The 13,003-nt window shown below is 34.7% G+C and overlaps 1 protein-coding gene across 2 annotated transcripts in view; it reads right to left on the bottom strand.

Moving 5' to 3' along the window:
* The window catches only part of LOC105155851, a 13,384-nt gene extending 7,999 nt beyond the window's left edge, over window positions 1-5,385 (bottom strand). For both annotated transcript variants that reach the window (XM_011071833.2, XM_020699372.1), the window contains exons 1-4: window positions 5,004-5,385; window positions 4,505-4,580; window positions 4,314-4,418; window positions 2,412-2,528 (exon numbers count right to left, since the gene is read on the bottom strand). In XM_011071833.2, the coding sequence (XP_011070135.1) occupies window positions 2,412-2,528; window positions 4,314-4,418; window positions 4,505-4,580; window positions 5,004-5,122 (417 nt within the window). In that variant the 5' untranslated portion in view covers window positions 5,123-5,385. The remainder of the gene's footprint in view (window positions 1-2,411; window positions 2,529-4,313; window positions 4,419-4,504; window positions 4,581-5,003) is intronic.

Genomic DNA, 13,003 nt, shown 5'->3' with positions numbered 1-13,003 from the left:
GTTACTTTAATTAGTCAATTCTTTCATTAAGATGATTAATAAATTCTTTGATTAAGCTAAATAATCAATTCTCAACTAAAGCTAATTCTTTGATCAAGCCCATTAGTTCTCATATCTTGCTTGATAGTTTTCTAATCAACAATTTTCTTGGCTTAACTCAATTAATTCTCTCCCTAAAAGTTTTATATCGTTATGTATCTTTTCATGTTAGTTATGAGTACCTCCTACCTTCTTATGTTTTCATCACAATCTTTCTCTCTGTTTACATCACTTCTCCAAATTTCCAAAATTTTATCGACTTCAATTTCAAGTAAATTTCTCAATTTATTTTCTTTTATAATGTTTTGCTTATGTAAATACAATATTTCATGCATATTTAAAAGTATTTTTATTGTTATGCTGATGTTTTCTCTACATTCTTCAAATATAAGAAATTTTCTTTTGAATCTACAAGTTTGCTCAATGATAATGTGAATGTTTTTGGATATCTACACGTGGTTGTAAACAATATTTTTTCCTAGCTATATATGGTTCATTAACATACAGAATTGTATAAGTCATTCGTGTTGTTTTACGTGTATTTCTTTAAATTTTATGTCGTTTGAATAGTTTTTGTTCAACAAGTTATAATATTGTTTTGTTCTTTGAGTTAAATATGCATAGTGTTCTTTGTTGAAAACTACATATTTACTAATATCTTCATATGCTCAGAATATAAAAAATGATCAAGATTAGATTGATAATCAAGCCACAAGTTTGGAAAAAAGTTTGCAGAACACGTTTGAAGTATATATTGAGTTGATTTTACATTTTTCGATATTTATGATGTTTTGATATTTCAAAGAGTACATTGCAACTTAAAGGATACGATTAAAGTAGTTGTCGTAGTGGTTCAATTGGTATTATTTTAGTTTGAAAATTGACTTTTTATAAATTAAGTACTTATATGAACTTGTATGATTCAATTGTTCTATTTCAACCATTTAGTTATGGCCAAGGATTTCGAACGTTTACTTTTATTTGTTTTATTTATTAGATTTGTTTTTCTTGAATTATTGTATTTAACTCAATGGATTTTCTAATTTATTATCATTTTATTTTATTTGTTATGTATGATTATTTAAAAAATATTAAGAAAAACTTCAAGTATATACAGATTTTAAAAAAATTAAGGTATATTTTCAATTATGCAATTCATATATAATAGCTAACAAAAAGGAATAATTTAAAAGGTCAATACACAGAATATTTTAATATTTAAAAAATTAATCCAAATAAAATGAATATAATCAATATTAAATATTACATAGTTTTAATTCAAAAATTATATGTGTGACAACACACGGGCTAATAACTAGTTTAAATAGTTAAACCAATGTTTGATTGAAACTTATTTCATATCAGATGTGTTGGTCATATATTACATCTTTGTGTCAAAAACGATTTAGACACTACTGATGAAAGTGTAGAAAAAATCAGGTTGTCCATCACACATCATTTCCTTATCTACAAGAACTAAACAATTATAGGAGTCGAGTACACAGAAAAGAATGATTTTTAAACAAAATAAGTTCGCAAGTAACATAACAAACTAAATAAAAAAAATAATTGAAATATTAAAGAACAATGTTACCAAACAATTGGCAAGGTTAACTTTGAAATTTGCAATTTATAATTACAAATTGAGAGAGATTTTGGAGAAAAATACAAAAATGGACTTCGTATTTAGAGAGTGAAATGGTAGAAAAAGAGAAAGAACAAAAAAAGAAAAAGAAAATTGGCAGCGAACAACCACATTTATGAGTGATGGCATAGGCTAGGCCAAATGGTCACAAATGGGACCAGGCCTCAACTAGACTGACGCAAGTTTCAAAATAGGCCCAATACGGACCCATTTCAAGGCCTGGGACCAGCCTAGGACCGGTCATGAGCAGTACAATCAACTGCAAATTTTACTTGGTAGTTAAAGGCCGACCAATATTAAGGAATCTAGATGGGACCAAGTTAGTGTACCGTTTAAGTCAATGTCATAACAAGATTGTAAGAAAACCTATATCCTCTTCATTCATAACATCATTGACAATTATTGATGCAGATGCTACAATTTGGACAACTGTTACTTCCTAGGTTCGAAACTGAAATTGCTCTAGCACAAGACACATGTGGATCTTTCAGTTCAAGGATCTAGCTGAAAAAATCATATGGAACCACGTCTCCTTCTGTACATTCTGCTTATTTAAGATGGTTTCTCTGGGAACTGTCTAAGCAATGTCAAATAGAAGAAACCAATGTATATGACAAATTTTGTTGGACACATTGCAGAGACAAGAAAACATCCATTTCAGCACAAAGAGCTAATATATGAATCCCCAACTAAATTTATAAAATGAAGAAACTTGAGCTCTAGTCACCTGTGCAGCAAAATGGCGATGTCCAGGAGATAGTGTACTAGAAGCTCTGCCAATTGCCTTCTCAAGTACCGCACGCATAGACTTCTCCTGCTGCAATCGCAAATGTAATTGCTCAATCTGCAAAGTTGTAAAGAGAAATCATTTACTTAGTGAATTAATCCTGTAACCGATACTATAACCAAATATAAATAAAAATAAAGCTGATATTATCACAAAGTTCAGAGCTCTGTGCCATCTTTGAAAAAATTCATTTGAGAGAAAGACGTATCTCCCTGCAGTTACCAGGTAAGCATATAGACTCAGCATGCACTGTTCAGTAGTAAATCTCGACTGCAAGTGGATTGTTATCAAATCCTGGTGTCTTCTTGCTTTATTTTCAATGGATGCAAATGAAAACTTGAAAGAAAAAGATGCTATGATGTTTAAAGAGAGCTATAATTTATTTACTCCAACTTCTTTGTGTGGCTTAGAGCCTACCATTTGTTAGAATTCTACAAACAGGAAAAACATTCATAAGTCAGTGTGATCACTCTGTCGCATATTTAGTGGGGAAGAAAAACCAATGGCACTGACATTCCTGACTGCACCAGTTCTGCCCATCAAAACAAAAACGGCATAGTTTGCCAAGATTTGTCCTACAATCCGTTTGAGACAATACTGGACAATCACAGATGATATTTGAACTCAAAAGTTCAGAGTTTTGTTCCCGTTCATTCGTTCGGAATCTTGTGGTAAAAGTCACTTTTGGAATGAGAATGGAAGTGCTTGAATAACCATAACTAGTGTGAGTGAGAAGTTGAGTTTTGTCCATTTTTTGGCATGGGAAGACTCCCTTCAAGTTCTCAATCTTATTACTATAATCAGATATCACTTTATTTAGGCTACAGCAATTGTGGTATAGTTTCTTGTAATTTCCCAGTACTGCAGAAACTCCTGAGTACTTGGTCGGACACAACTAGTATAACATGAGTCATTTCTTAGAAATCTGGCCAAACATTCTCAGTTATTCAGATGATAACTCTTTGGCCTCTCTACTTATCCTTTAGAGCAGCCACAGGAGCATTAATCTATCGCTTCAACTTTACCTCTCCGACAATTTCAGCTAGAAACTGAAAGTTCACACCTGGGGGATGGCAGACGAACATGGTGGACCTACAACCTTATAAGTTGAAGAGATAGATTAACACCAAGTACTTTTTCGAATGACAATAAAAGTGCTTCAATAACCATAACTACTGTGTACTGAGAAGCTTTTTGACGTTGCAAAGCTCCCTTCAAGTTCTCAATGATATTACTATAATCAGAATATCACTGTATTTAGTTTACAGCAGATGTGGTTATTGTTCCTTGTAATTCCACAGTACTGCAGAGTTGCCGAGTACAAAGTGAGATAGAACTAGTATACCATGCGTAGTTTCTTGGAAATCTAGCAAAATACTTTCTATTACATTCAGATGACTGGCCTATCCAAAATTATCGTTTAAACCAGCTATAGGAGCATTAATCTATCTCTTCAACTTTATGTTTCAGACAAGTTTTAGCTAGAAACTGAAAGTTAACACCTCAAGATATGGCAGACAAACATGGTTGGCAGAATCATGTCAACCAAATGTATGCATACTACCAAGGAACAAAGAGATGCTCCATTGTTCAAAACCAGCTTTCTATCATAGAAGTGTCTCACAAGCGTATATAAGGCCTCATCAAGATAAGAGTGAAACAACAAATATGAACAAGATTATTGTGCTGTTTCACCAATACAATAAGCAGTAAACTGCAGAATCTTTTAGCAGAAATCATTAAATGTGGACTGGCCAAAACGAACACAACTAAAACAAATAAACAACACTGAATTGTTAACCATATATATATATATATATATCCTGAACATTTAAAACTCACATCTTGTTCCAAGGAAACTCTGTGATTTGAAATGTCATCTTTCTTGCTGCAGGAATTCTTGTGAAGTGGGGTTGCTCGACAACTACTGGTAGAAGGTACCGAGTTCTGTAGATTCAGGGTCATTCATTTCCATCATTTCAATTAAATCTGAGATACTGGCTTCTACTAATGTGAGATGTAATGACGCTTACAGCTGATTCATTTAGGTCCTTCCTCTTGCAATAGTAACCTCCGACTCTTGGAAGATTCAAGCTTTTCTCAGAAGCACTGCAAAGAGGACCAACAAGAACATGCTAATAATTCAAGGCAATATGATAAACTACTCAGATAAGTATCAATGAAAGGAAGGACAAATCGCATTATTTTAGCCCTCCACCTGACAGTCGACCTTTGACATTGTTTACAAACTCAACAATTTCTTCGCACTCAAGATCAAATTCCACAGAGTTAATAAGACCCTTTAAAACTAAACTAAAAAGTGCGCATGAAACAATACTGCCAGAATCCCTCACAAGCTGACTAAATCGTCGGAACCTTTTTACTCATAAGTTATGTGGGTCTTGAAAGGGGAAGGGGGATCGTGCCATGAAAAAATCTTGATCACATTGTTGCAGAAAATGTACTCAAACCACCTACTCCAAGATTCACTCAAGCAAACAGCAGCTGTGAGGAAAAGGGTCAGTGATAAACCTCCGGGAACGCCTATGTTGAGCATAACTAAGTGTACTGCATGCTGAAGAATCCCGCCTTGCTTTCTCTTTACCTTCCTCCACAACTAATCCACTATTTTCTTTAACTCTCTTTGACATACTCAAAAAGGATCAATGGTTCAGATTCTTCCTCGGTCAATTATGTTATGCCCCCCAACAAACACACATATGTATGAATGCAACCACGCATAAAATCTACAAGCAGTCTTTAATTTTCTGAAAATTTTAGGAAATGAAATAGAATATGAATACATCCGACAAAGATCATGATGACCCAGAAGAAGAACTGGACGAACGAATGATATGAAGAGAATTTAATAAAGAAACAAAGAATTGATCAATGGGTCTATGTTAAATTCACACATTTTCGGACTTCGATAAAGAATTGAAACACGAGGACGGAGTTTTATACATAAACAACAAAATGGGTAAAAAAACTACTGAGAAGCAAGCAGGTAGCACTTGCCTCAAAGACGAAATGGGCCCGGGAATTGAATTCCATCGTTATCATGTCGTTGAGAGCATTCAATGGTATCATTTACTCCACCTGCCGACGCCATGCCGAACAGTCTCACGCAGCTACACTGTCACTGCGTGTTTTCGTGGATTGTTCCAACTTCCAACTTCTTTTGCAGTGTAAGATGGCTTGATTTTGATTAGGGAATTCAAATTGAGAATAAAGGTGGCAAAAAATCCCACTCAGTTCCGGGTTTTCGGCATTTTGGCTCCGGTGGAATGAAAACGTTCTGAATAGCATTGTGGGAAGTACGGCTGTTCAACAAAGTCGTTGGTTTGTTCCAATCGATTGTCCAACCCAAACTGTCGGCAATTAGCATATTAAAGGGTGCTTTGGATTAATGTGAACTGATTACAAAATATATATATTTTATTAATTGAATTTAATTTTATATTTACGTAAACCATATAGATCGAGTTTGGTCGCGATCCTATTAAAAAAAACAACAAACATTACAGAGTAGTATACCAGAATTCTTCATATATTTACATATAATTTTTGATAATTCGTAAATCAATATTCAAGATGATAATAATAGTAATTACGACATTTTTATTTGTATTGCATGATATTTGTATGTATAAATATGTAAATAAGATCAATTAATTATTGATAATCTTTTATAATTTCTTATGTGGTTGATAAATGCAAGAACTTGAAATAGATGATATTATTATTTTATTACATTTGTTTTCATATTCATCTTATTTTATTTTGAATAATGTTTGTTTAATATTTATATATTATCATGATCAGTTTTTTATATAATTGAATGCAAAATTAGGACATTCTTCATTATATTATTCATAAAAATTGGTAAGTTTTTTATATTATTTGTATTCTTTCATTACAAATATATAACTATGTATAAGTGTTTATTCGTATTGTAATTGATATATTATATATTTATATATTTGCTAATTATCATTACAGAAAAATGGTTATGACAAAATAATTAGACCAAAAGCATAAATTACCACAAACTACTAATGTGATTGTACAAACGATTGTCTCTGCACAAAAAACCGCAAAAATTCCCCCAACTCATAGCAACCCAATTAAATCGTAAAGTGAGATCTTGATAATTGTTGAGTTGGCTTGGCATAAGCTTTCTAAAACTATAAATATCGGGTCAGATCGAAAAATTACCTAAATTGACCCAACTCGTATCGCGTACACTCCTAATGGGAAGTAAAAGAGAAGAGTTCATCTCATCTTATTTAGTTAAAAAAAAAATAGAAAATTTTTCAACAAGCTCCATATTATGATATTTGGTATAATTATAAATATATGTTTGTTGTTTAAAAAATTATCAATATTTTGTAATTTTATAGGCATCCAATAACTAACTTAATTCGTAGATTTTGCTAGATTTCTACCTTTATTTATTTTTTTTTATAATGAACTGAGCAAGATGCCCTGTTGGGTTATAATCATAATTTTACTTATTTTTAGAAAAGTTCTAAAAAAATTTATGAACTAAATAGAAATTTTTTTATATTTTTTTGATTTTTTCATTAAACTCGTCCGACTCTTTTACAAAGTTTTCAAATTTTTAAAATTAAAAATAAATAAAAGAAATGCAAGCAAAGACAGTGGACAATTCTATACCTCTGTCCAAAAATTATATAATTTCATCAGCACATGAATACTAGTATTTTCTAAATAACGTGGGGTATTTGTAATTATATCTAATATCAACGGAGCTCGTTATAATTTATCATAAATAATATGAGATTAAAAGAATTCGATTGAGATTATTAATTAATTAATTATTCTGAATATGTGATTGGATACAAGATAAAAGTGTAATTAGTAATGGTTAATATTATGTTTAAAAAAGTGTTAGTAAGAACAAAAATATAATAATTGTAATTCATGTGATATATTTTTTTGAAAATAGTTAAGCGTGTTTAGGTTATTATTTTAAGATGAAAAAACTACTCCAAAAACCAAATATATTCTCAATACAGTGGGATGGGATCAGATGAGATGAAAATGATTTGATAAGCAAGTGTAATTAGTTATTTCAATTTAAAATTAATAATTATTATTTTAAAGAATGTACCGTAAAATCTCTATAAATAAATTATGTTGAGACCACAGGATTTTATTAACTTAAAAAGGTATTAATTAATTGATAAATTAATAATTTGTTAATTCAAAAAAAAATCGATTCGACAAACTTACATTATTTTTTATTAATATAAAATGTCTTTGCAACCAACTTACGTGGAAGAAAGTACTCAAAGCAGCAACAACTCTTTGAAATTTTTTATTGCAGTTGGAGAACGCAACATCGGAACTTTTGGATGCAGTAAGAAAAGTTAAGAGATAAAACACAGCTAAATTTAAATTATAAAAAGAAACAAACAACAATAGAATCATATGTTACTAAGTTGTCCTGATTATATTTGTAATTAGTCCCACACTTTCCGTTCCATAGTTTACAGGCTTAACACATTTAGTCCCATAAAATAAATATTGTAGCAATGAAAGATGCTAAAGTTATGCTTACAGGACAAATGTGTCACAATTTTTATCCTATGGGACCAAAAATTCTATAATATTTATCACATGGGATTAAGTGTACTAAGCCCGTAAACTGTTGGATCAAATGTGTAATTCACCTTATCGTATAGGATTAAAAATACATTTTTTTCAAAAATAAATGACTTAAACCCATTTGAATTACATGTGACACGCATAAAAAAAATCCCAACTTTTTTATTTTCTTAACAAAAGTGGTGATTATATAATTATATTAGTATCAGTAAACTGCGAAACATATTAACTCAATAATCTCACATTACAATGAACTTGATTACAATAAATTCAAACTACGTTGGACAAATATCAATTACAACAAATTGTACTAAATGACATAAATGCTCGACTCGGCCTTTTCGAACGTAAGTGAAAGTCGTGTGTCAAAAACCAATAACGGTCAAATTAATAATTAGCTATGCGGATTAGATCCATCAAATCATTTGATTAGGATGAATGATGTGATGTTGGGAGGGATGTAGGTGGGCAAGAACATCCATGTGACTTTGACAAGTTGAAGGACATTTTGCCATTGCTTTCCTTCATTTATTAGTGATGATGTACTAATTAAAATCTCAAGCTTACAAAAATCATTGATAGTCAACGTGGATCCAAAAGAAAACAATAGACATCAAAAAAGTGATTGTGGCATTGACAGATATAATGCAACTGCCGTATAACTACATTAAAATTTAGGATTAATATAATTTATCTATCTGTAATATTGTAAACGAGCAAATTATCCTTAGATTAAAAAAAAAAAGTAAATGAAGCAATTTACTTCCTTAAATAAGAAAATAAATTGCTTTATTTTAAAAAATATAGGGGGTAAAGTGTCTCATTTTTAAAAATACATGAAGATAAACTGTCATCGAGGCTTGCTTGAATTTTTTTCCCAATAATTTATAATAGATTTCATTTGTGAATACCCTTTTCTCACCTCGTCATCTTGGTATTTATTGAAAATTCGGATTGGAGTCTTTTTCAGACATTCTGGGAGTTATTATAGGAAAAAAACATACTGATGGTTCTATTGCATGTTGGTATTCCTAGTCTGCTTCAGAAAAAAGAGTTTATATTGAGATACTTTCTCATTTTTAGGAGTTACATTGATTGAATTCCTTCAAAATATGAAGCCCGAACATTATACATGTAATCTTGGTATTGAGCTTTCAATAGCGATGGTCCAAACGACTAACACTACAATAAAATTGTGCTATAACAATAGCTTTTGTCATGAAATTTGTAAAAAATTCGTTACAAAACAGTGTTGCCATAGAAATTTGCAATGAAAAATTATGTGTTGCTATAGTTGCAACGATTTCTCTGTCCGTGGCAAATTTTGCCACAATTGCCCGATGGAAAAATTGTTTTTAAGTTCAGAGTTAACTTAGTTAAATTGTTTCCAAGCATATCACATGAACTGTTATCTTGTTGATTTGAGTTTTCATGGTAATAGGTACACATGGTGCAATATGAGAGCCTGGACACTGTCAAGGTACGTCTGGATAGAGCGTGTGCTACTACAGATTGGGCGGGATATCTTCCCGAGTGTACAAATAGTCCATGGCTCGGCTATGGGAGCAGACTATTGCTCATTGCTCATCATCTCTCGATCGACCCATCTCTATCACAAAATCAGGGTAGGGATTTTTGGTTTGAAGTCATGTGGACAAGGGCTTTCGATTGTGAGGTTGTGATCCGACATGCTTGGCGTAGCGTAGGGGATGGTTCAACATGAGACAAAATGGCGAAATGCTTGAAACGGGTGAGGGAGGAATTGACAAAATGGGATAGAATGGGTTTTGGCCAGGTTAAGAAGAGTGTAAAGGAGCTTGAGGATAGGATTGGGGGCCTCTTGAAGGAACCGATTAGCCCGACAACGATGCAGCAACATGCTATTGCTTGGAATGAACTTGAGGAGCTGTTATCCCACGAGGAGACATTGTGGAAACAAGGGAAAAGGTTCAGTGGTTGCGAGAGGGTGATCAAAATACATCATTCTTTAGAGCTAGTGATTGGTGGAAAATGAACTCTATTACGCATCTAAAGGACAAACATAGGAAATGCCGTACGTCTATCTCAGACGTGCAACATACTATCCTCGAATACTTCCATGAGCTCTTTAGGTCTACTAACCCAAGGGAGGCTAACATCGAAGGGGTACTTGAGGGAATGACGACGAAGGTCAATGATAGCATGAACAACTCCTTGAACCAATCCGTCTCGGCTGATGAGGTTAGGCTTGCCATATCTCAAATGTACCCATATAAGTCCCCTGTGCCAGATGGTATGTCCTCTATTTTTTATCAGAAATATTGGTATATTATCGTTTCTACAGTCACCTCTTATGTTCTTGACTTCTTAAACAATAACACTCTCACGCCTGAGTTTAATTTTACATATATGTTCTAATCCCCAAGTGTTCCCACCCAGAAATGGCCAGTATTTTGCCCAATTAGCCTTTGTAATTTCTCATATAAAATCACCTCTAAAGTGCTTGCTAATTGTGTAAAGCCTTTTCTCCAAAAGATCCTTTTTGTGTCCCAATCGATCGGCCTTTGTCCTCGGTCGGTTAATAACGGATAAAATGCTAATTGCCTATGAAACTAACCACTACCTAGCCCATAAGTACTGGGACCGGTAGGTCACGCAACGCTTAAGTTTGATCTCAGCAAAGCCTATGATCGTGTGTGGTGGATCTTCTTTGAGAGGGTACTAAATAAGTTAGGTTTTACTCAGAACTTTATTTCTCTTGTGCACATGTGCATGTCCACTATCTCTTATTCAGTTATGCTCACGAGTCATAAGTTTAGTTTTTACTACCCACAAAGGGAGCTCCATCAAGGGGACCCCCTCTCCCTGTATCTCTTTTTGTTTTGTACATATGCTTTGCTCTTTAAGTTCGGAAAGGTAGAAGCTAGGGGGAGATCCAAGAGTTGGGGTTGAGTTGAGGAAAAACATGGAAAGTATCTTTGTCTCCCTGCTACTGTTGGCCGCTCAAATAGTGAAGTTTTCCAACACCTCAAGGACCCAGTTTGGGAAAAGCTTCAAGCCTGGAATTGTAAGAACTTGTCACATGCAGGCTGTGTTGTTCTGCAAGTCCATGGTTCAGGCTTTGCCAACTTATGTCATGAGTTGCCTCCTAATTCTAGCTTTGTTGTCTCGGGAGATTGAGGAACTGATGACTGATTTTGTCTAGCATAACAAAGGCAATAGGAAGGTTCATTGGATAGAATGGGATAGGCTCTACACCGATAAGGAGGGAGGGTTAGGTTTCATAAAACTGGAGGTCTTCAATCAAGCTATGTTAGCGAAGCAACTGTGGCGCATTTTCAAGAATCATGATAGCTTGTTAGGCGAATTTTGAAGCATAAATATTTCACTACGGACCTATTCTAAGCCAGAATGGGGACGGGTACTTAGCGAAAATCGCTGGAGACTCGCGACCTCATTCAAGCGGTGGCACATTTGGGAAGGTAGGGCTGTCAATATATGTCAGATGCTGGGTACCTAGGCCGTGTTATTTTCAAGTTGTGACGACACCCAACATGTTATCAACAAGGCCACAATTGACAGCCTTTTGTAGTTGGGAAGAGGCAGATGGACTAGGAAGCTCGTGCGAAGTGTGTTTCAATCAGAGGACGTTGATTGTATTCTGGCGATCCCTCGGGACATCGCTGAGGCTGAGGATGAGCTGTTGTGTCATTAGGAGAAACATGGGCGGTTTACGGTGCAGAGTGCCTATAAGGAGAGGACCTATCACCAGCTCGAACAAGAATACAAGAATTTAAAAAATTATTACAAGCCTTTTGAGTTAAACAAACCCCTGTAACAAATTACGATAAATCTTACAAACAGAAAGAATAACACAATACTTAAGCCTAAAATCCACAGGATTAGAGAGATAAAATGGATATAATAGAACAGAGATAAAGGCTCAGATAAGCCAAGATCCAGAGGCCACTCAGGCCAAAAGACCACAACCCTTCAGATTTCACGGTTGCTTGAATTCACAGTGCCACAAAGGCCTAAAACCACAAAGGCTTATTTCACAGAACCACCAAGGTCGGCCACAAAGGTTGAGCCACTAACGCAATCAATTAACCCAGTGCCTTCAAACTTTAGGGCATGAAGAACTGGTTATGTTTTAGAGATGAGGGAGGAAGACGAAGATGGTTTTTTCACTTTTTGTTTGTTAACTTTTTGTTGACTACTAAATCATTTTTGCACCAGCCATTTAAAGAGACTGACCATTAAATGGCTAATAACAACCATCATCGGAGAAAGAACAGTCACAAAGAAAACAAGGGAGAAGAGGGGAGACCCAGGGTCGTTTGAGGGAGAGAGAAGAGATGCAGACAACAGGGAATGTGAATAGGATTAGAGTTTGAGTGAATGAGAGAGAGAGTATTAATAAGGCAACAGGCGGGTCAAACGTTGGTGGGCCGAGTTAGTAGGTTAGGCGGCTCATTGGGCCTAAGTGAGAACAACCGTCCAGTGATGAGAAGGGCCTAGGCCAATTGGTTTTGGGCCATTTTTATTTACAGTGCCTATCGCCTTGCGAGTGAGGTTGCTTTATCTCAAGGCTCCAAGGCTGTATGGGTAGGTTAACGATGCAGAGTGCTTATCACCCTCCTCCTCAGGGCCAGGTAGTTGGTCCTTCATTTGGAAGGCTCCTGTTCCTCCTAAGGTGTATCTGTTTGCTTGGAGGGTGTGTCGCAACGCTTTGCCAACCACACTGAACCTCGAACGACGGGGACTAGTGACCAAGGGGGCATGCCCATGGTGCAGAATCGAAGGCGCAATCTCCTTCATATGTCGCACCGCTGCTCCTTTTCCAGTTTAGGGTGGGCGATGTCCTGTATCCCTTGGAGTTGCGTTTCTCAAGACTTCGATGATCCAGAGGAATGGCT

The sequence above is a fragment of the Sesamum indicum genome, linkage group LG2 (genome assembly GCF_000512975.1).
Source record: "Sesamum indicum cultivar Zhongzhi No. 13 linkage group LG2, S_indicum_v1.0, whole genome shotgun sequence".
In the NCBI taxonomy this organism is placed as follows: domain Eukaryota; kingdom Viridiplantae; phylum Streptophyta; class Magnoliopsida; order Lamiales; family Pedaliaceae; genus Sesamum; species Sesamum indicum.
The sequence above is the reverse complement of the archived record's forward strand: the minus strand, read 5'-3'. Positions and strand labels throughout refer to the sequence as shown.